Source organism: Corvus brachyrhynchos, unplaced genomic scaffold (genome assembly GCF_000691975.1).
Source record: "Corvus brachyrhynchos isolate BGI_N302 unplaced genomic scaffold, ASM69197v1 scaffold167, whole genome shotgun sequence".
NCBI classification, from domain to species: domain Eukaryota; kingdom Metazoa; phylum Chordata; class Aves; order Passeriformes; family Corvidae; genus Corvus; species Corvus brachyrhynchos.
The window spans coordinates 5,595,190-5,618,564 of NW_008239547.1; the positions used below are offsets into that span (position 1 = coordinate 5,595,190).

The 23,375-nt window shown below is 39.0% G+C and overlaps 1 protein-coding gene across 1 annotated transcript in view; it reads right to left on the reverse strand.

The window, feature by feature from the left end:
* Window positions 1-23,375, reverse strand: part of NRP1 (neuropilin 1) — a 113,125-nt gene that overhangs the window by 34,933 nt on the left and 54,817 nt on the right. Inside the window, 2 exon segments of the mRNA XM_008639274.2 lie at window positions 16,221-16,387; window positions 19,067-19,222. Coding sequence (XP_008637496.2) covers window positions 16,221-16,387; window positions 19,067-19,222 — 323 coding nt within the window.

A 23,375-nucleotide genomic window follows, 5' to 3' on the forward strand; every position in this document is an offset into this window, starting at 1 on the left:
CAGCTGCCAAATAGCTGAAACTGGGCACAAAACTTTCTCACAGTCAGGTTGGTGACCATAGCTTTGAAACCTCTGCCATTTCCTTACAGCCTCTTTTTAGCCAAAACAACAAACCAATTAAAATCACATTCTTCACCCTCTTTTTCTGCAGCTAGAACCTTCTCTTTTTTTCCTAAAGCAGGTCGTTTAATTTCAATATAAAATGACAGTATTCACAAAATATTAATCAGTGTAATTTATTCCCTTAACTTCATTTGTCCAGAGTTTAGTAGGATAATAATAGGTTGAACTAACCCTTCTAAACTGAATGGCTCCATGAATGCCCCAGGCTTTTTCATATTTCCAAAATATGTAGGATGCAGAATATATGTGTCCTGTGTCCCACAGGCATCCTTTTTCCTGGATGTATGTCATATATCCAAAGGCACTGGAGCAGTTAAATCAACATGCTCTGCATTCTCTCTCAAAAGGCTGAAGGAAGTGCTATTGAGGACAGTGTCTGCTCTCTCAATGCCCATGTCATATCATATGCAAGGCATTTTGGAGTCCTCCAACACAAGAATAGCAGCCTTGTGTGTGACAGATAGAACTGGCTTTCAGGGCAAAGTCCCTGCTCCAGTTTTTAAGGCTCATAAAGTCTATATGTAACATTTTAGCCCTTTTCTTTAGGGGTGAAATACTGCAACATTTTGGTTTTGTGTGATAGAAAAAAATTCAGTCTCAAAAAAAAAAAAAAAAAAAAAAAAAAAATTCCCAGCGCCACCTCACAAAAACAATCAAGTGATTTAAAGTAACTGGAGAGTCTCAGATGTTAGATTGTTGCAATCTGAAAGTTAATGGGGGAATCTGGGCATCATTGCTCTGAGCAATCTCAGTTTAACTTCAAATGCTCTCCAAGCTGTACTCTGCTGATTGTAAAGTGTGCTGCACTGAGTTATGTCCAATACCACATTCACTTCCAGGCTGAAGTGCACTTGAAAATCTGGAAGTCTGAGGGAGCGCAGAGCTAAGTTATTTAAATGATCTGCTTCTCTTACAATTTGAAACAGCTCTTCAGTTTTGAAATGATTAGGGTCCCAAGCCTGTACCATTCCAACTGATTTGAAATTATTCTAGTAGAGGCTTTTTAATATACAGTAACTACTTCATTGTGAATAAAGTCAAGCAATGGCCTACTACAAGAGTTCTAGGTATTTGAAGCCAAGTTAAAATTTAACATTGGTGGCTTAGGGAAAGTTTTGATTATTTGATGCCTGGCCTAACAATTGCTACCAGTCACTGACCATTCAGGTCTCAGGCTTGTCCTATCAGAAAACTTCAGGCCCCCAAATTTTGCTTGGTCCCAGATTCTGGGATTCAATACCCCTTCTTAACTCCAGGGCACTGAATATCATATAGCATCTATCTCAGTGCCCAGGATTAAGTCCTAAACACACAATGGATATAAACATCTACCTTCATGTCTAAAACCTGTCAGAATTCTCTCACTGGGAGACAGGGAGATGCTGAGAGGACTTTTAATTCATCGTCTATGAGTAAGGAAGGAAAGGCAACATCATTAGTGCTCCTGGCTCCAGTAACTGAGTAAGACATTACTGGAGGAGGGAGGGCTCTCTTTTTGTTAGAGACAACATCTCTTCACATAGATGTGCTCTCTCTCCAGGTCAGCAAATCTTTATGTGCTTCTTGAAAACTGGAACTATGTCAACAGTAGTCTTCTCCTGGAGTGCCTGGAGTCTGACAGCTCGAGTGTTCAGCACAGCTTCGAACCCCTTGCAAAAGCAAGCTGTGACCCCAGACCTGCTGCATGCCAGGGGCTGTTTGCTCACAAGTTGATAGAAGAAAGAAGAATAACACTTCTCCATCAGTGTTTTGTGAGAAAGAAGCAATGCAAACAAGAAAGGTGAGATTAAGCAGCAGAGCAGCAGAAGGGTCTCTTGGAATTTTTAGTACTAACTCAGTGTCAGTGAAAAGGTCCAGGAGAGAGGTAGGGCATTTACCTCCCTTTGACAGTTCTTTGCAGTGGCCTCTGGAGGGGCACTGTTCCTCTCCAGGTGCATGCAAACAGAATTGCAACACTGTGCACCCCTCTGTGGTACCTAAGTATGTTTGCAAATTAAGCTCTAAATGTAGCAATCTTCTCTAAGCAAGGTGATAGAAATGAATTATGTAGAAGACTACGTTGGAAACTGCATGACATATTTTAATGGGCTGTTAAGATCCCCCTCATTAACCACTTTGTGATGCATTTTGTTTTTGTTACAATGTTTGTTGAAACCCTGTTTCCTATAAAATGCAAAAAAATTGTTCATAAAACACAGATTCCAAATGCTACAGGGACTATTCAGAGTTGAAGTTCAACCATATCAATTGCTGGTAACAGCTAAAACCTGAAGGTACTAAAGTCTAGCTGTGATAAGACACAGCTCTTCTCTGTTTTTTCCAGAGGAATCAGAGCAGAGGGTAATAGCTCTGGAACAGCTATGTCACCAAACAGATAGGAATTCTTTTGCATCTGGAAGGCTTATGTCTATAGAGTCCATGGACTGTGTAAGTTCCAGTCAACATAGTATGTCCTCTCCAAAGAAGTCTCCAAGTGTTAACATGACCACAGGTAACCATTTTTCTTGGAGGCAGGCTACTCCAGCTATGATTGTAATATAAGTCTTTAATAAACAGCTTTTTGTTTTGGCCTTCTTGTCCTTTTTGTTTCAAGAACTTGTGTTTCATGTTAGAGTGACTGTGAAGAGACGTGGTGTTGAAATATGGTACTTTTGAAGATGAACATCAAATGCATTTCCCTGCAATTATTTGACATTTAACTTTCTGCACATATGATAAACAAACATCTGGTATTTATTTTAGAAAATGCAAGCAATTTTGTAAGTTATTGCAAGCCTTATGGCTGTGATCTGAGATAGGCAGCTGTCTCCAAATCTGAAATCTTCACATTTCATTTCCATGACCAGAGTTTCAGTTTTGACTAACGGCAGCATGTTTCAAGTTCTTTTTTTTTTTCCAAATTTTCACTTTCATTCAGATTATAAAGCATACCTCTTGGAAAATGGTGCCTAAGGGCCTTATCCAAAACCACAGCCTTGATAGTTGCCTGTGCTGCAATGTGACCATCTCTATTTGAAAGTACAAGTCTGGGAGCAGACCTGCCTATAGGAATGGGCCCCTAACTCAGAAATGAGGATCATCTCGAATGTGTATTTTTTTTTCCAGGAGAGAAATGTTAATGGAAAAAAGCCTCAGTTGTTCCTGTTTCTAAAATCAATTTATTTCCTACAAAAGCATATTGCAAGGCACTAGCTGTTTCTACATATGAATTACTTCCTCTCCATTTATTCTGCAGTATCTTCTAGCATCCAGGAGAAATATTCTTATTGCTGTCTTACTGTCTCCAAAAAATGCAGGTGGGTGACACATTTTTAAGACAAAGATATGCAAGTGGTGGCATACGCATTTTATTTGAGACCAGTTAAGGGGAAGGAAAAAAATAACATTTAGCTCTGCACAATGCATCACGTAGCAAATCCGAGCAAACTGCTGGATAAAGAACGACACACAACATACATGGCTTGAAATTAATACTGCTGCTTCCTGTCGCCATACATAACTAGTTTATAGTATGGGAGATCTTATCTTCAGAATGAAAATCTGCCTCGTTAAATAAAATACAGTCATTGAGGGAGCTGTAGCAAGGGAGCAGTTTTGCCAGCTTTTAACACTCCTAGTGTAGGTCTGTTCAACAGCCTGAGAAAATAAAGTACTGAGTGGTGGAGTTTGATTAACAACAGGAAGCTTTTTGTTGTGGGCATCTCTTGTGGCTTGAAAAGCTGTACAATCCATCACTTGACACAACATACCAAAGTAAATATTTTTAGAGAACCGTGTCATTTCCCTAGATAGCATACAGTGCTCTGAGTCAGATTAACTGTTGTGATGCTTCACTGTTCAGTCAAATATTTAATTAAGCAAGAGTTGATCTATTTTCTTAATGCTGCTGTTGATTTGGCCAATCATGCTTTCTCATGAGGTATATACAACTATGACTTAATTCCTTTATTTCTTGGATTATAATGCTAAGTAAAAGTGGGACAGGCTCCAGTAGAAATTCTGAAAATAGTCTTAATTAATTTGGTTGGAAAATTACTTCCAAAAGTCTTCATTCTTGAAATGAGTAGTCATTACAAAAGCACAACTCCTTGATTAATGACAGGTTGTAAATATTCATCCTGGATTTAAGTAAAAATAGTTAAGCCTGTGAGCTACCTCAAATCTTTGTCTGAAACCCTCAGTGATACTTGTGGCATCTCCATAAAGAAAGTGGGGAGAAAATACTGCTCCTATTAAGGTCTCTCCTGAGTCACTGAAGTCTTTCTCATCGACCTTGACAGCAACCTCCTGAAAGCCCCAAAATGGTATATCAGCTAATCACATGCTCACCTTGTAGTCTCTGCCTAACAACTGTCCCCAGTCAGCATGTTTTACAGAACTGATGCTTATGTGACTTGGCAAAAATGGGGAAGTATGAAAGAAGAGATGAGCAAACATTCAAGCCAAAGAAATAGGAATTCTTGGCAGCAAAATGGAAATGAACCTTTCTTTAACAGTTGAAATATCTATTCCTCACAATCTTCACCTTCTGCTCAAATCCCTTTCTGCAGAAGAAAAAACCATAAGATTCCCCCAACTGAAAACAAAGAATAGAGTAAAAGATGCTATTGAGCTACAGAAGCTGGGGTAACAGTAATGAGTACAGTAACTTTTCTCAGAAGAAGATATGCCAGTTTCTATGAGAGAAAATTTAGGATAATGGGGAAAAAGTATGACTGATAAACGTAAGAGAACCCCAGTCATCATTATGAGGTTGGTTGAAAAAGGAAAAGATGCAGAAAGCATAAGAAAAATGAAATCCAGAAACATAAAGGAAAAAACAAAAGACAAGAAAAGAATAAAAGAAAAAGCTTCTGTGTCTCTGACAGAGAAAAGATAATGCTTGTGTGGGCTGTGTTGCATCTGGATTCATGGCACATTCTCCCACTCTTATGTTAATTTTTTTTTGCATAAATCAGAAGCAACTAATTAAAAAAGAAATATTTAATTCTGACATGTTCTTTGAACTGGTGTTCCATCTGGTTCTGTTTGAATAGTAAAATCTGCTGTAGTCATAAAAATTGGCAAGCAGCACTCTGGTAAAGAGAAACAAAAGAGACTCAGTACAGCAGGTTAATACACTAGCATTTTAACTGGAGACATTTCCAGAATTCAGCAAACCAAATCACTCCAGTATGGAAACTATAAAGATCAAATGTGGAAGAGAAATGCTGCGAGGGGGCCGGGAGCAGCACTGCCACCAGCACATGAGCTCTGTGTGACACTTGGAGTGTGAGCCTTTGCAGGAGCCTGGTTCACAGGCAAGGGCAGTGCCCTGCTCCCCGAGACGGGCTCGCTGTGTGGGTGAAATGCATCCAGGGCACATGCAGGGATAGGGGACGATCCCTCTGCTATTCATTTGTAAGCTCCATCTTATGCATTCATGTGGGGCTTTGATGCAATGACATCGTTATTCAGAATACTCAGAAAATACCTTTTTCCCCAATTTATTTTTTTGAACACTATTTAAAACCTGAACACCAAGATACAATAAACTCTGATAACAAAGGGAGGAAAATGTAATCGTATTGGGTTTTCTATAGACTCTGGGATCTAAGCAATCAGCATCTTATGCCATTCAAATCCTCTCTGTAGCAATAGAGAGAAAGGCTGATTAACTCCCAGTGCTTTAGAAAAAGATTGTTTTACATCTTGCAGGAACATATCTTGCTGTGAAATATTACTTCTTTAAAATGAAAACCTTTGCTTTGGCACTACATTAACTTGCAAATGGATAACCTAAGACATGTACAATGACTGGGTCAAAAAAAAGGAGGAATGTGAATGGCCCCTTTCTCCAGCTAAGATACTTAGGAACCCTTGCTGAGCAATAAATGACTCAGGAACGTAATACTTTTAATTAACGTTTTCTGAATACTTATTTGTAATTTACATTTAATTTTAAACCTGAGCTTAATCCTCTGATCTGGAATGAAGACAACTATTTAGTGCAGTTTGAATGTGACCTTCGCCGGTTTGTGTTAGAAACTATAGAAAAGGGAAACTCTATAGCATTACTTGCAGAACCACTCTTTTCTGAGAGAAGGACATAATTGTAGGACTTTCTTTCCCCTGAGTGTACTGAGCAACTAATGCACAAATGGGAAACAAGTAAGCCAAAGCTTCTCTCTCGGACTTCTTCACATGTGAATAACCAGGCTTTGGGTGGAACAAACTGAATTTTGCCTATTAATTAATGCTTTCAAAGCATTTTTTTTCCAGCTGCTCTCCTGTCAAAATCATAGAGTACAGGCCGAAGGGCTTGATTTATGATTTTGGTATTTTCAATATAAGTACAATACTACATGTTTAAACACACAGCAGTAACTTCTCCTTTCTGTTTCACTGCATACCTATGCTAATGGTAGGAAGCTGCTAAGCAAGGGATGATAAACTGTGCAAAATTAAGCCTCTCCTGTCTCAGATAGCACACCTTGGTGGTGCTGATAGATCTGACTGTGCAATCACTGTGTTCAGCATCAGTTCCACTGAAATAACTGGAATTTACTACACTCAGATATTTTTGAGAGTTGAGGCTTCGGGTTTTCTATAAAAAATCACAGTGAAATGAGGAAAAAGTGCCAGTGTCTGTGATACAATACTTTTTAAGCCTAATTTCACTGGAATAGGTGTATAACCTGTGTCACATAGAAATACATGTATTTTCTTTTGATCAGCTTTCTCATTTTGGAAAATCGGCACAGTCTCTTTAAATCCATCATTCATCCACAGGAGTCTGCATTCATTTATTCTCTGTTAAATGGAACTGTCAGTTTTGTTGCAACAAAATTCGATTTTCTATTTCATACACATTGTATATGATGATTTTAATTTACTGCTGGGTCACCAAGCAAGTCACTGCTTTTTTAAAATATGAGTTTCTGCTACCTTCTAGAAAAATGTCAGGTAGCTACAGTTAGACAGTGTGGTGAGGGTCCTGTAAATGTATGGTGAAAAATGAGAGACTGACTGTACATGCAAAGATTATTTCACTTTTTCTGGTATATCCCTCACAGCTGTGAGGAAATGCACACATGTAGATGAAATACTTCTGAGGGTGTGATTTGGAAGACCTGCTGCTGAGAGTGGTGCTCTCGTCCTGTGCTGGAGGAGGAAAGGGGACAGCAGAAGGGATGGCACAGGCATCTACCAAGACAACTTTACCCAAGTGCTAAAGCAAACCAGGGAGACCGGCTGCCCCCAGCTCTGCCCTTCCCTCAGCAAAGCACGCTCAAACTTCAGGCATGAGGATTTAATTTCCGGGGTTTCTTTGGCCAGATAATGATGCCTGGTTTTTGTACCCCCACTCTGCCTATCTGAAAGTTACTCTATCTGCAGCTATGTAAAGAGAAAAGCTATTGATTTTTAAGTGCTGTGGCTTTTTAAAATAAACACAGGATGTATTTTCTTAGTAAAGCATATCAGGAAAGGGGGGTACCCTCCTATAGACGGCTAATTTTTAAGGCCTGATGAGAACATTTAAAAATGTTTTTTAACATTTCTGTGTTAACAGAATTTATATTCTTTGCTGTGTTAACCCTTCAGTCCATAGCCTGAAGTTAATAGTACTTGCATTGGAAGAACCTGCTCCTGTGTCTCTAACAGCTGAAAGACACTTCAGTCTTTAGTACAATAATCTATAACCTAAATACAACCAGTTAAAATATACCCTGGTTTTATATGCTAGGACAGATTGATCCTTTCATCATCTTCAAGAGGATCAACACCAGAAATGAGTTTGGCCTGAAGTGTTCAACACAGAATGCTGCAATGAAGAGAAAGACCAGACTACACAGGTACAGCTGGTCAGTGAAGTTATGTGTAAACAGTACTTCTCTGATGAGAAGCCAGTTGTTCCTGAAAATAGAGGAACCAAATCTCAGCTTAATGTTTGGTCAATTGTATTTTCTCTGCTAGCAGGTTTTGTTTACCAGTCAGCTTTGGAGGTTATTCTGATATCTTTTTAAAGACTTTTTTTAAACTATAAAATGAAAATATCAGAAGTAAAGACAAAGTGAAACAAACTGTTTCCTTTTTGAAATACTTTTTTTTTTTTTTTGGAAGAAGTCAAATTGCTTTCTGAAGGGCAGGTATTTACCACTTGGAAGAAATCTCATTTATCCTCCCACTCTACCTATTTTGCTACTGCTGTGAAAATGTCACCTAATGGGCAGAACAGAATTGAACTGGGACAGAAAAGTAGGATGGCACAAGGACAGGGCAGGTAAATAATGCCTCAGCAACAGAAAATCTGGAGCATGGATGCTGGGATGGAGAAGGGCCCATAGGACTCATGAACTCTACATCTTCATACTACAAAGAAAGAGTGAATAAAAATGCATAATAGTCTCTGCAAAGCACTCAGCAGCACACCTCTCATCTCGAGCCCAGCTAGGCCCTGTGAGAACAGAGACCTTTAGCTCAGTAATAACTCTGCTTATTATAACACACCTCAGCTGTGCGTTCCTACCCAAGGCTCCATTTCTAGGCACTGCCCTTAGACACTTCACTTCTAGCCTTGAGCTTTACCTGACCCTCAGTCTGACACCTGCCTAGTCTCATAGATTAATTTATTTCTGCCAGACTCAGACAAAACTCCCTCTGAGATACCTTCCTTCACATCTGCACAAGGTCCTGGCTGTGGTGGAGCAGATGTATTGCTTGGTACAGGGTGGGCAAGGCTGCCTCAGCCCCCACAGGGTCTGCAAACCATATGGGAGAGGGTTCCCCTACTCAGCAGAATGGCACAAACAACTGATTTCTTGGCATGATGGCAGCTTAAACCCCAGCAAACTCTAACAAATGTTCTGAGTCAAGCCAAAAATGTGAACCTGGTGAATGGAAAAAATAAAAACAAAAACAAAAGAGAGAGAAGATCCACTTTGTATCGAGTTTCATAAGCGGCTTTAATGTCTGTGAAATAAAGGAGAAGAACAAGATGCGATTTAAAAAAAAAAAAAAAACCAAAACAAGCCTGTGGTGGTTAGTTTAAAACTAGTTTTATTTTTGATTTAAAAATTTTAATTTCTTTTCCTCCTGGAACCAACTAGTGAAAGTGAGATAAATTTACAAAATTATTTTAGTAGTTGCTGAATCAGTGCTTTTGGTGGACACATTTTTAATTCGCTATCTCAGCTCTAAAGGGCCATCTGTCTTGCAGCCATTGAGGGGACGTAGGGCTGGACTGGGAAGTGGATGCATAGGTAATTACAGAGCTACATAGAAACTACTCAGATCTCTGCATAATGGATCCCCTGAAAAAACTGAAACTATTATAATGATTAGGCTGGTAGTGGAGGCTCAGAGGGGCTCTGCTTCTGCTGCTCCTCCATATGCTGCACACAGGATTGCTTGAAACCACACAGGACTCCCCTCTGTATTAGGGCTGATGCTGAAACATGTCAGAGGGAGGTAGAGAGGATTTTCTTCTAAACTGCATTTTGCACCTGCACTTCTGGAGCAATAAGGCTGCCAATGGTTTTGCACAGTTCTCTGAGCATCTCTTCAGCCTCCCCAGAGTGATAAATCTATGGCTGGGAACTTTCTGGTACTAAAATAGCTCTTAAAGCACTTTGAATAATCAAAAAACCTTCATACTTTGTAGGGCCCTTTTATTTCTCCCTCTCCCTCTAGTCTAATTTCAGTACTTGCCTTTGTGAAACTCTACCATTTATTCCCATGTCACAGTAAATAAAGGTATGAATGTATCCTGCTGGGTCAATTAACCCCGGTTCTGCGCTGTGTCACAGTCTGTGCTGGCTGTGATTTCCAGAAAGGAATATTCTTTTGTCATTCTTTGCCCATGTGCAAAGCATGTTAAGACCGCTAAGATAACTGTAACACTTTTCCACACAAAGCTAACTCTGCTTTTTGTGATTTCTGGAGTGCAGCTATGAAGTGTAAAATGACATGAACCAAATACATGACTTGTAATCTAAAGTGGTAGAGAAGACAAAGGACTGACAGTTTTTGTGCTTTCATGTTAGTGTGCTCCCTAATGATGGGCAAGCCCCACCACAAAGCCTTGAACTCCAGCTCTCAGGCAGTCCTTCAAAGGCCAGAACTGGAAGGCTGAGATTTCCCAGTTTTCATGTTATTCTATGCAGTAATATGCTGTACTTCACTTCTGTATCAAACTCCAAAAGAAACAGCAATAATAATAAAAATAACAGGCATTGTCGACTAGCACTTCCTTGAGTTTCATGTGAAATATTCAGATAAGCTTGCTGGGTAAAGTCAGCCTAAACAGCTGCCTGATGTAAGAACAAACCTGTTAATGAAACAAATGTTCTGTGCAGCAGCAGATATAAATACTGACTATGTTTTTAAGTGAATACCTGATAAGGAAATCATCTATGACACAGATGAAAGGTCAAGACACCAAATGATGAACTGCAATTATTTTCAGAAGTGATATGTGAATAAATCAGTATTAATCTATATACCAGTTCACATCAGTGATGTACGCTCCTGGGTTTCGCTTACAAAGGAGCAAATAATGAAGAATGTAGTTTAAAAAGTAAAGGAATGAAGACAAATGTGGAAGGCAAATTCCATCTCAGAGTTCCCTCTCAATTCTGGTGAAGTAGTGTATACAGAGAAATGTTTTAAATCAATGGGAGTATATTTTCCTTGCACAGCAGAGTTAGTGTTAAATAAACAACTGATATTTCAATCAGTGAAGTCGAGGGGGATCTCCCAGGTTGTTTTTTGAGGAGACCTATTGTTACCTCTCTGGCCTTTCTCCAGACTCCTGAATGCTGCAAGATGCAGAGGGAGAATTTTGCACCAGATCAGCTGACATTCCTAGGGCTGACTGGTCTAGAGGTCTCGAATTACTGCAGGGGCTGTAGGTGCCAAAGGGATGGGCGGGCAATGAGATAGAGACCGGCAGGCAGAGGCCAGAGGGAGCAGACCAAGCCTGTGCTCCCTGTGCCAGAGCTGGAGCCCCTGCTGAAAAACCCAGCAGTATAAACTGGGGCTGGATCAGCCATTTGTGTCATATTAGCCAGAATATGTGTATGGCCCTATGACAGCTGCAGAATGACAGATAATGCTCAATCCAGAGCATAATGTCTACTTATGTTAACCCCCTGTTAACCTTTTTGAACAAATTTGAACTGGCAGAGTGTATTTATACCAGAGTAGTGCTTTTTGGTTTATGGCTGCGAAGTTTTGATCTGATACTAGGATTCTTAAAGCTGGATTTATGGTTTTGTCCTACCCCAGATATAAAAAGAACTGAACATCTTGTGTTATTAACAAACACACTTTGGTCTCTGGGCAAGATGGAGGTCTCACTCACTGTTACAGGATGAGAGAAAAAATGTGCCACCCAGAAACTGCCATCCAGCTTGGTGGGAGTGCAAAGATTTGTGTTAGAAGAAACATTTTGATAGAAAACATACAGATCCTGCAGTAAAAGTACCCAGAAGGTGCTGCTCCATGTGGCTTTGAAAACCCAGCCCGTGATGAGGATTGATGGCAGCAGAGGGTCCCAGTGACCCTGGTAATAAGCAATCAGTTTCCCCTCAAAACCACACACGTGGCCTTCAAGTGTCTTTAGCTGATGACACCTCTCCCTGTGGGCGCTCCTCTGGAGCTCCCCCTGCTCCTGCCCTGCCCTGGGGCTGCTGGACACAACTCATCGGGGCATCCCTGAAGCACAAGGTCTTGCCGTGCACAGTGGCCCGTGGCTCCTTCTCAAAGGACTGAGAAATAAGATGCAAAAAGTTCCCTAAGTATAAAGATTTTGCATGTTATTTTTTCAGATGAGTGTAAACGTAACTGCTTTCTTAAATGCGAACATTAAATCTACTCTGTAAAAACACAATTACTGCTGCCATGGCAGGCATCAGTTGTCTCGTTTGAAGGAATGCCTTGAAAATGCAATCATAAAATCCTTGCACATTATGGATTTCATTAACATTGTACTCCCCTAGGATTCCCAATTGCACAATAACAGAAGTTCTTTAAATTTTAAATACCACAGACAGGAACAATTTCACCAAAACCAGATGTGAAACCCTTGCATGGGCCTTCTTACTGGTTCTAAGTACTGAAACTGGCTGGTAATTGATACCTATTAACATGTTTGTTGTTCAGATTACAGAAATGGAAACACTATACTATTTTTCCTGTGAAAGGATACATTAATGAGGGACAATGACTTACATTGCAATGGCAGTTCCCTGCTCTTGATTAAATTAAAGGGCTGGTTTTATTTTTTATTTTAAATAATGCTCTTTCAAACTGAAGGGCAGTCAAGTGTGTGAAACGTAAGTGCAATAAACAAGTAGGCTGAGCTTAAGGTTGAGATGCTAATAACATCCCATATAACAATAAACTACCTTCATGCATATTTTTGGCAGCCCTTGTTCCCTCATGCATATCTTTATTCCATTCGTATTGGAAAATTCACAGACTTATTATTGTGTTTTTAAAGAAGAAATTCAATCTAGAGTGACTCTGTTTCTGATTAAGGAATCACTCCAAATCTCAGGTTAGCTGAGCAATTTTCTAAGTGTGTTTGAGAGTAAAAATAAAATGGAGAAAGTACTGTGCAGACTTACAGTGTGACTGTACTATGGTTATTTTGAATCTAAGCTTTGACATTTATTTTCAAACAACTAAGGAAAGGAAGAGAAAAGCAACTTTCACTTAACAGAGCCTGCTAAGCAGGTGGCAACTCAGATGAACTCAGGAGTTCATACCTGTCAGACACAAAGGAGCAGTCTAGTTTTTCCACAAAAGAATGGGTTTCAGGTCTACAGATGGAACTCATGCAAATCCATTACTAATAACAAGCCAACACTATTTTCCTAATTATTTTGTTGAAATGGTCCAAGAGACTTCAACAGCTCAAAGGAGACAATAATATCTCAAGCCCTCTAGACATCCTCTAAAGATACCTATTTCCTTTGGCTGATACTCAATGAGGTTTTCTGTTTCTTTTGTCTTAACAAAAACATTAACCTTGAAGGGACTGGTAAAAGGAAGGGAAAGGAGAGCTGTAATATTTCCCCCATACAAAAACCCCCTGACACACTGAGGAAATTAGTATTTGGAGCTGAATGTTCAAGCTGTTCTGCCCAGGGCTCATATATATGCCTTAGTTGCATATGTGCATTAGTAGCTCAAAGGCAGACATCATTATTTAACCAGCTGCAGTGTTTGTGCAGGTATGGAAACCTGCAATTATGAAAAAATTAATGATTAACTGGTATACACAAAACTTCTGTCTCTCACACAAGGGCATGTAGGCAGAAATTTTCACTTTGAAAGTTCTAAGTTCAGCATTGCTGTATCCTTCAGCTTTGTTTCTTGCTGTTGAATATCTTCTAGAGTTCTTGCACTGTGCAGCAAAAATCCATTTATGCTGCACTGCACAAAAGCAAATACTTCACATAAATGACTAGTTTACAATAGCATGCACAACAAAGCAGAACAAAGTGACCTCAGTCCTTCACATACAAGTGCCTTCCTCCTTTTTATAAAATATTACAACTTTTTCTATGGGTAATTTCAGAGTATTTTATCAGTTATGTGTCCTTGGTTGTTTGTCTGTAAGCTCTTATGGAGATGAACATCTGTTCCCAGGGTTATTTGTACAGAGGAAACATGGAACTCCAATATTTTATCCAGACACAAATTCACAACATGCACTTACTGCCAGCGGCATCAAGACTTTGTAGGAGATGGAAGTTCATATGCACAAGGACCCTCTTACTGGGGTTTCTGATGGTCTGAAGCCCTTAGCACCCATCTCAAGATTGTCGATTAACAGGAAAGCATTTAGAACACAGTTGGAAGTCTGAATTATCAACATCAGTATAGAATTAAACCACAATAAAATAAGCATAAAATTGTCAGAGCCAAGGATGAGTTAAGATGTTGTACCTTGTGAAAGGGGATGATACACTCAATCTCTGAACTAGCTCAGTTCCTTCTGCCACATACATTGAGTGATAGAAACTACTTAGCAGCTGTGTAAAGCATCTCTACTCAATGTAATGAATCTTCAAGCAAGACTTTGTAGGCTTAGTCCTGCCAACAAGACACAGCTACAGCCTAATTGCTCTGTGATGAAGTCTGCCTTGGGGATACTGGTCTCTCCCCATGGGCCCTGGGCAGCAAAGGAGGTGCCCAAGGGCTAGACTGCTCAGGGAAATGGTTTATTCCAGACCAGGAGGTGGGTGAAGCAGATGAGAGCTGTGGCATGTGCAGCACAGCATGCAAATAACCACCAGCTTCTGGGCTGATGTGGTAGCTGGGGGCAGAGAAAAGCTGCTAAAAATTATGCTCAGTGGTTGTTTCAGCCCCTGAGCACCCTGGTTTGTGGCAGGAGGCAAAGGAGGTTGATAAATTCATGTGCAGGCGGCCTGAGGTACCCTGAGCTGTTTTAAGTATAAAACCTGGAGTAGCTTGAATTCTGTGATGTGTCTGTTATTAAAGAAGTTTATGGTAAAAAGAAGTCCTTTGAAACTTTTTCTCAGAAAGATCTAGTTCTAAATGAAAGGATTAAGATATATATATAGGTAATATATGGGTACGTAGTTATCATAACTTAATAAAGTTAATAAGCACACAGAACACACGAATGAGATTTGACTAACTCTCTTGTTTTGATTATCTGGTCATAAATGTGCGAGTGACAGCAGAAAAGAAGGAAACAAAGCAAAAGTGGCTGCCGTCTGACCAGATGAAACACATGGAATTTGATTCTGGTGCATTCCATCCTTTTTCCATGTGTGTTTCATGGATTGCAAGTGGCAATGGTTAATAACAAACCTTGCACTTAGATAAGGTTGAGGAGATTTTAATGTTCCTAAGTAAAGAAAAAGGATCAACAGATTTTTTTTTTGCCACTCTGAAGTCTGATTAGGTCCATTGTACACAATTACCACGTTGCCAAGAACTCAGGATGCAGAGGGGCCCCTGAGCAGGACACCTGAGAGTCCCGTTGTGTGCCAGGGATCAGAAATGAAAGATTTCCCCCTCTTTCTTCCCTTTACTAACTGCTACTCAACATGTTTTTGAGCTTTCTTGCAGACATCAAACCTCACAGGAAACACCAGTGTGAACATTTGTATGAAAGGCTAATAAGGCATTGTTTTTATATGTCAGTTAGTAATTTCCTATAGAAAATAACAGAAGTAGGAGGAATGTTTCAAATCTATGAACAAGTTTTCAATATTAGTAATATAGATATAATATGCTTAAGCATTTCTCCTAGCTTTTGCCAACAGAAATAGAATCTAGGTTTCAGCTAAGTAGTGTAAGTCAACCTACAACTGAAGCAAATCAGTGTTTTTTTCATATAATGATATTAATACTTGGCTGCTAGGATAGTTTTTTTGTATCCAGTAATTGATATGAATAATCTTAACTTGTTCAGGAGTTATGCGCCATTCAGCTATAGACCTGATAATATATAACAAACAACAAGCCCAAAGAGACTGACTGAACTCAACTCTTCATGGCAACAAATGTTTGCAGGATTTCTCCTGCATTAACAGAGCAAAGCCAAGGCAGCCCATCTTGCTAATGAATGTTGTGTTTAAGGATGTGGAAGAATAGCCACCAGACAGAGACCACTGAACTCATTCTGTGAGCAACACATTCTGGAAGGGACATAGGTCTTCTGAGGTGAAATCTGAGTGCATGAAAACCCCACATTGTATTAATGCTTAACTGTAATCAGCTAGAGACATAGCACATGCTCAGTTTACTGGGACATACCACTTTAAGTGCATGTTAAACTAATATTGACTTTTCCACTAAACCAAAATCTCTGTTATTTGTGCCCAGAAGACTGCAAAAACAATAGATGTGGGAAGGAGAAGAATTAATCTTCCTGACCTTTTCTTTTTCTATACCTTTGGGAGTAAGTCTTTTTTTGTCTGTCTAATAGGGAATATGAGCTATTCGCTTGCAATGATTCTTAAATTATGTAGCGGTACTTTACTGTGTTATTTTTTTCTTTCTTTTGCATTCTCCACATTCAATAAACTCCACAGAGTATTATTAATAACATCTTTAAAATGTTATCTTTTTACCTGTATCCATTCTCTGATAGAATCTTCCCCTGGGGTCCATCCATTCTCAGGGTAATTTAGCCGGGACCTTTCTGAAGACCAGATAGCGCTGTACTGGGAGGAGACAGTGATTTGATCAGAGTGGATTTCTCCTGACTCCATACCTAGTGGTTCCATGCACTGGAAATCTGAAGAAAAATAAATTACCATCATTATTATGGTCAGCTTTTTGATTTAGACTTTGAATAGTAAGAACATTTCCTGCTTTGAATATGAATATCTAAAGAATTTATTTTTATGTGACTTTGAATATTTTAGCAACTTTAAGTGAGGTAGTGTTGGGCTTATGGTGTCATTCTTAATACCGTCATTCGAGTTGCCATGGCAATTCCTGCAATAATAATGCTATACAAATATTTTTAGTGCAATATTGTAGCCATTTCAGTATAGGACAATAGAAGTGCCTATCCTAGGCTAGCACAGACACTCCTGTGGATTCATAATATAGAACAATGTATATTCACCCCAAAATTATGCACAACCCAGAAAAGACAAATTAGAAGACTTTATGAAATAATTTGATTTTAAAACTATTTACTTCAGTACAAAAAATATGATATGCTTAGAAATTATTATTAAAATTTCAGCCATTCTCTTTAGATTCTGGACACTGGAATGAAATAGATCAACAAAATGTGAATTCAGGCCAGAAGATTATTGACCTATGGAAATTACCAGCTCTTCTGTAACATGGTGTATTGTAAATGAGTTGATAATCTCCATTCAATCTCTTTTTGTTGACACAAAAATTACCTAGATAATTTAGAATGAATTGACTTCCTAATCACTATAGTGAGTTCAAAGGTTGATAGGGCAGATTGACTCAATTCTTCTCTCAGTCTTCAAAAATAAAGACTCCAACCCTCACTGAGGCAAGAGAAGGCAATAGCTTCAGATACATCCTCACACCCAGGTGCTCCTGGGGCTTCATATCAGAAGTTTACTAACCCCAGCAAAAGGGCAGGAGAAAAAAAATCCATGTGCCTATGCTTCTGATCAAGGACTTCACATGATAGAAATATAATTCATTCCTTCATTAGAATTTAAGCTAAAATAATTGTGTGAAATGGAGTTGGATATATGCTGGATATATGCTCCTTTTTATTGCACCTTCTCTGGAGCTGATGTTTCCCTAACAGAGGGGTGGGTGCTGAGCTGAAGGTTTCAACATCCAGGAATTGGAAAAATGAGCTTTAAAAAAGTTTTGGTTTTTCCATGAAAGTTAAAGTAAAAAATCTTTGATCAGGGATCCAAAAAATTTACATTCAGAAATGTTATCAGGGTATTTTATAGGAATCGTAGTTGGGGCTACCCATAACTGAACCATACCAACTGCATTTCCTGTGGAATAGGACCCTCTCCCCCAATTCTGTGCTGCTTCAATGTGTTAGGTACATGGTGAAGTACTGAAGCTGAACTACATTAGGGTAAGACTCAAAGGAAAGGAACTTCTGCTTGAAATCTGAAGGAAAGCTGTAAGTCACTACAAAGAATGCAAAACATGATAGGTGGGAGTAATATCAAAATACCTAAAAAGTGTCTGGCTTGATCTAGATATGTTAGCTTTCCCTGTAGTCTACTGAGAGGGACAAGTACCTCCTGGGGATATCTCACATATCTGAGATAAATAGATTGGGCTGTCCTCTGGAGGTGACCAGACAACACAAAGAGCAAGGGTGGCTGAAATTAAACGAGAGAATTCACTTCTCAGTCTAAGTCTGCAGCATATAAAATGCTTCCTCTTATCATACAAAAGGGTCTACATACACACTAACTTCTGTTCTGTTGTCCTGTGTTTGAGAGCTGAAGGCATCTCAGCATAGCAGATATTATTAATTCTGACTTAGATGTGATGATGGTGCATCTACAGCCTAGGGAGGGTGACTGTAGAGGAGGTGGACATGGGGACACGAGTTGCCTGTGCTAATTATGAAGGGATAGGAGCAGCACCTACATAAGGAGAAACCAAACTAGCTGAAGGTACAATACAGAGGCTGTGTGTCCCCCATTCCCTTTTCCTGGCTATGGAAAAGCTGTTAAAAAGCCAGGGAGTGGAGGAGAGATGGGGAGTTCCAGTTAAATTTTCAATTCACTCATTTTTCTTTTGTCCCTTCTTTGATTAAACAAGTACATCAAATCTGTGTGAATCTGCTCGAAACTCAGTAAGACACAGAAAGGAGAGGGAGTTTGATTTAAAGTGTGTGTTTTATCACTGAGGAAAGCAATGAAATCTGCAAGGACATGGTATAACACAGCCTGTTATTTTCCTGTCTCCCTCACTTCGTTTCATTCTCTGTCCAAAGGGTAAGCATGAAAATGAGTCAACTGAGAAAAAAATACGAGACAGAGAACAAAGCTTAGATAGCTTATGAAATGGTTTAACAAGAGCACATATATTAAGTGGGTTCCTTTTATTCAAGAAATCGATCATCAGAGCTTATTCCATGTAATAAAAGAAGCCTTTGGATAGTGCATTCATTGTTCATGTTTCATTGTTTTAATGCAAGTGTTCAATTGCTCTGCATTCCTGTATTTCCTTGGTCAGCACAGTTTTTCACAATAATTATCCCAACTTCCTGGCAACACAGTGGAATAAAACTGTAAGGAGAATTCTGCTTCTTGCACTGCTTTTCAAAGGGCAGCTGTTCTTTAAAAAAAAAAATAGAAAAAAAGGAAAACAGAACCAATCCTTCTTCACCATCTTATTTATTTAAGGTTTCTTTGAAGCTTCAAGCAACACCTGGTGTGCAAGACGACATAACAGAGAGTATTTTCCAAGAAGCTCTGCAGGATAGATAAATACTGACCTTCTGAGACACTGCTCTGTGACACAGTGTAGTTTGCTGAGAAGCCCTCCTTTGCTATCGCACTGTCAGTGTAAAATACCATTGAAAGAATCCCAGTTGAAGACCGGACGCGTCCTGGGTTGTTTTGCCCACAATAACGCCCGATGTGTGGGCCAACTGCAAAGAAACAGGATACAATAGTAAAGAAATGGTGAACCTCTGTAACAGTTCAAAATAACAATGCTATCGATAACTTAGCGATAAACAACAAATTGTTTGTCCTATCCTAGCAATTGTGCTTCTAAAATGCTCCAGATAGCACTCCATGAACCTCTGAAAATGTAAAGAACCAGGATTTCAAAGAGTGTCCTTCAAAGTGTGCAGAGAGGGCAGCGATGCACAAAATTACACATACAGTACCACAAGTATTTTCCAAAGTGTGATTGAAGCACCAATTTATGACAAGAGCAACTGAATGGTCTGATTTTGCCAGCCCAGTACACAAGATGCTGTGAGTTGCCTTCCAGATTTTATGCTCTATACTGCAGTGATCTGTTAATTTCATCTCAAACTCTGAAAAACATTTTTGACTCATATTGAGACTATGACCAAATGACTCTTCATCCCCCTTTATTTAGGCTTGCAGACCGTCATAGCTCCTTTGCCCATATGGTCAATATTAAAGAATATTGTAAAAGAATTTAAGAGTTAAATCTTAATCCTTTCAAAAGAGCAAGGATTTCTTAAGTATATCTCCATGTCACAGAATATGCACACATACACAGATACATGATCTCTATTAATGTTAATACTGTATAAACCTGATTCTGGTATTTTTCAGCATTTCCTGTGCAATGAGATAATCTTTTTCCTTAATTAAGCTACTCAATTCACAACCAACATATGTGGCCTTCTAGCACTTGAGCATTCCCTACAGATATGTCCCTAGGCTGTGGAATGGTGGTACATCTGTGCTTACAAACAATAAGAAAAGATAATGCTAAAACCCACCCATGGAGTCAATCAGGAAAATAATCATGAGGCATCATTCTAATGCTTACACCACTGGCTTTCCAGGCTTAAATTAACACCTTGTCATTTCTCTAAGAAGTCCATTACACTTTCAGTTTAAAATATAAAATGTTTAGATATCCTAATTATTCACAGTTCAAAGAAAATCTACAGCTAACATAATTTTCTAGTCATTTATTGGCATTTTACAACAAGTAAAACAGTTCCAGCTTGGAACAACTTTATTATGTAAGCTACACATTTCTGTAAGGCCCTAGAGTTGCCAGAAAGAGGGAGATCTGATGCTATAGCTCTTGCTGCCAGCATGTGCTTTTCTATCCATTCTGGCCACAGTTAGTCTTCAGTTGCCTTGGCAATCCCATGGCATTTAAAATACCTGCCAATTCAGACTTTTTGCACTAAGGTTGTTCAATGCAGCATTGATAGAATGAAACATCCTATAGAGGATATGAGTTGTATTCCTCCTTATCCTAGAAAGCATTAAAGCTTCACGGTTTTATTTTTTGGAGAGAGCAATTTGTTTAGACTGATAGCACTAACGGATTTTTAAAAACACAAAATAATGCCCCCACATTCCAATTGCTGTAGGTTCTTGGTTTTGTATTTGTTTTTGCTTTCTTTTGCATTTTCTGTGCACAAACAGCTCTGATCCTGCTCTTTCCCAGAACGGCTTTCAAGATTATAGCTGCTGATGGTGCTCTGAATTGCAAGAAAATAAGGAGGATAAGGCTACCATGTTACGGTACTCTGAGCTTCCCTCCTCCCATTTCCTGTAGGGAAGCCTCTTTGAAATGACAAACAGAAGAGAACTTTGTTTAAAGCAGACAGGCTTTAAGATTCCCCATGACTCACTGGTTTATAATTTTTAAGACATATTTAGTGATTATGCATTTGAGTCTTCAACAGATTGGCCCTGCTATCACAGCACTATTCCCTTTGCTAGCTATGTAGATGCAAGAGCCAAAAATGTGCAGAATATGACACAAAGAGGTATTGAATTTTTTTTGCGCAACATGTAAACCGTAGCCTGCTGTGCTAATATGATATTGATCTGAGCACAACTGGATGAAATAGAGATTCTCCTTCTTCCATAAATAGCTAGCACAAAGTTCCCCCCTTCTATTTTTTAACATTTAAGTCTTGAAAACTTTTGAATGACAATAAATTATCAAATATTTCATGTGTCACTACGTCAAATAAATGCTGTGCAGGAAACCCATCTGCGCAGTCATTCAGGGGGTGATACTGCTGTCTCTTTAGGTAGACTAAGCCACTGGTTTTTTTCTACCATCTTCCTGAAAATTCCTTAGGAAATGAGATGGGATTTCATAACAGACTGTGTGGAGTTCCAAATGGGAATTTTAGGGCAGAAGGTGCTGAAAAGTCATTAGGCCTAGAAAGCTCTTTGCAGCCTCTAACTGCGGACCATCACGTTGCTGCATCAGCATCCCCCAGGAAGGGCTATTCCAAACGTGAGTTACTTGGATATGTCCTCACTCGAGGATGCTTCCACACTACCTGCAGAACCAAGGCATTTCAGTGAGCCAGCTACCTCATCTGACTGCCCGTGCTGTAGCAATTTCTGAGACCTTGGCTCCTCTTTCCACTGGCATAGTATTATACACTGGAAAACTGACTAACTCTCTGGTTAAAAGATGGACAGACAACTAAGAAACCTATTTTGCATGCATTTCCCAAAATGCAGAATCTAATTCTATAGCTTAAATAAATCCTTGATTATACTTATTAAGTATTTTTGAAGGTTTCCAGATCTGAGTGCAGAATATACAGAATGTGGCTGGTTGTTCAAGACTAAACAGAAACCTTATCCTTACTGATTCTTCTTTTCTTTACTATTGTTTGCCCTTCTGGACAAAGAATATTCATATAAGGAATTTTGAGACTTACTGAAATACACATTTGCCCATCTAGTTGAAATGTTAGCTTTTGAATTAGGGTTAAAAAACCCCCCACAAGCAAGGAAAAAAAAGGTACATCAGATTTCTAAAATATTAAAGCAAATGTTATGTTAACTAGCCATGTATTTAATTTTAAAGCTGTTTTTTATAAGTATGCAGGTATGTTGTGGACAATATTTTCACAGCACTATGATTTTTATTGACAAAATATTTTCACACAACTTAGGATGCTAAAGAGGAAACAACTGAAAAATTAATTCCATCCTCACATTCCAGTAGTCAGCTACACTGAGCTTGTGTACACTCTTATATCTTAATAGCTTCTCACAAGAGTGTAGAAAGCAACCACAACAGGGGAAACACACTTAGATTAATAGCAACCTTCATTTGCACTGATGTTAATGACTGCAGTAAAGCATTCTGCTTTGCTCTGTAATTCAGTGGAAGCTCTTGTGGTATTGACTGAAGCAGCAATGCTTAGGCTGTGGTTCTCAAACCATATGTAAACTTCTTTAAATTACGTTTGAGCCCTAGTAGACAGCCTATAGAGCTTTAAAGAGACCTGCATGATGAATATGTGCAATTCATCACTAAAGCTACTCCTCATTTTGAGTGAGCTATTTTTCTTCTAAGTCATCAGTGGAGTGTTCTCAGCAGAGGCTGGCTGAGATGTATCTGTGCCTTGGGCAAAGATATTTTTGGTGTCTAGTTTATTCATGCAAAATCATATATTTCTATTCTGAGATCTACTCACTCTCCTGCTCTAAATCCACGTGTTATCTCTTTCAGACCATGGTCCCTTTTCTGTACAATATTTGCAACATGCACCTGTAGTTCTTAAATATTCTTCAACAGGGTTGTTTTCATGAAACAAAATACCAGGTTTGAGGCATTCCTGAATGCCTACCATTCCCCTCTTGAAACAGCCAAACACTTATACCACTGTTTAACTTCAGTCCCGTAAGTGTCCTTGGTGAATTCCTTTTGAAGTCAATCTAACTGTTCACATGCTTCAAAGATAAGCACATATTTTGTAGAATCAAGTCTCAAATACTCAGCACTTGCCAGCTTCAATCCACTAAAAGGACAACCAGGTAGGCTGAGGACTCTATGATTGTGACAGAGCATTTCAGGATTAAAGTCTTTTTGAATGACTGTTACAGTTGCTGTCAAATTCTCTAACAGAAAATTGTTTTCCATCAGTGAAATGGAAATTACGTAGAAGTAAAATGTAAATGGAAGCTTACTGACTTTGACATATCCTTTTAAACATCATTGTGAAAATTTGTTTAAAAGAACATTTCTCTTCTTTACTTTTTGCTTTTTTGGGGGGAAGGAAGGAAAAAAAAATCACAAATGTTTAAAACAGCAAATTTATT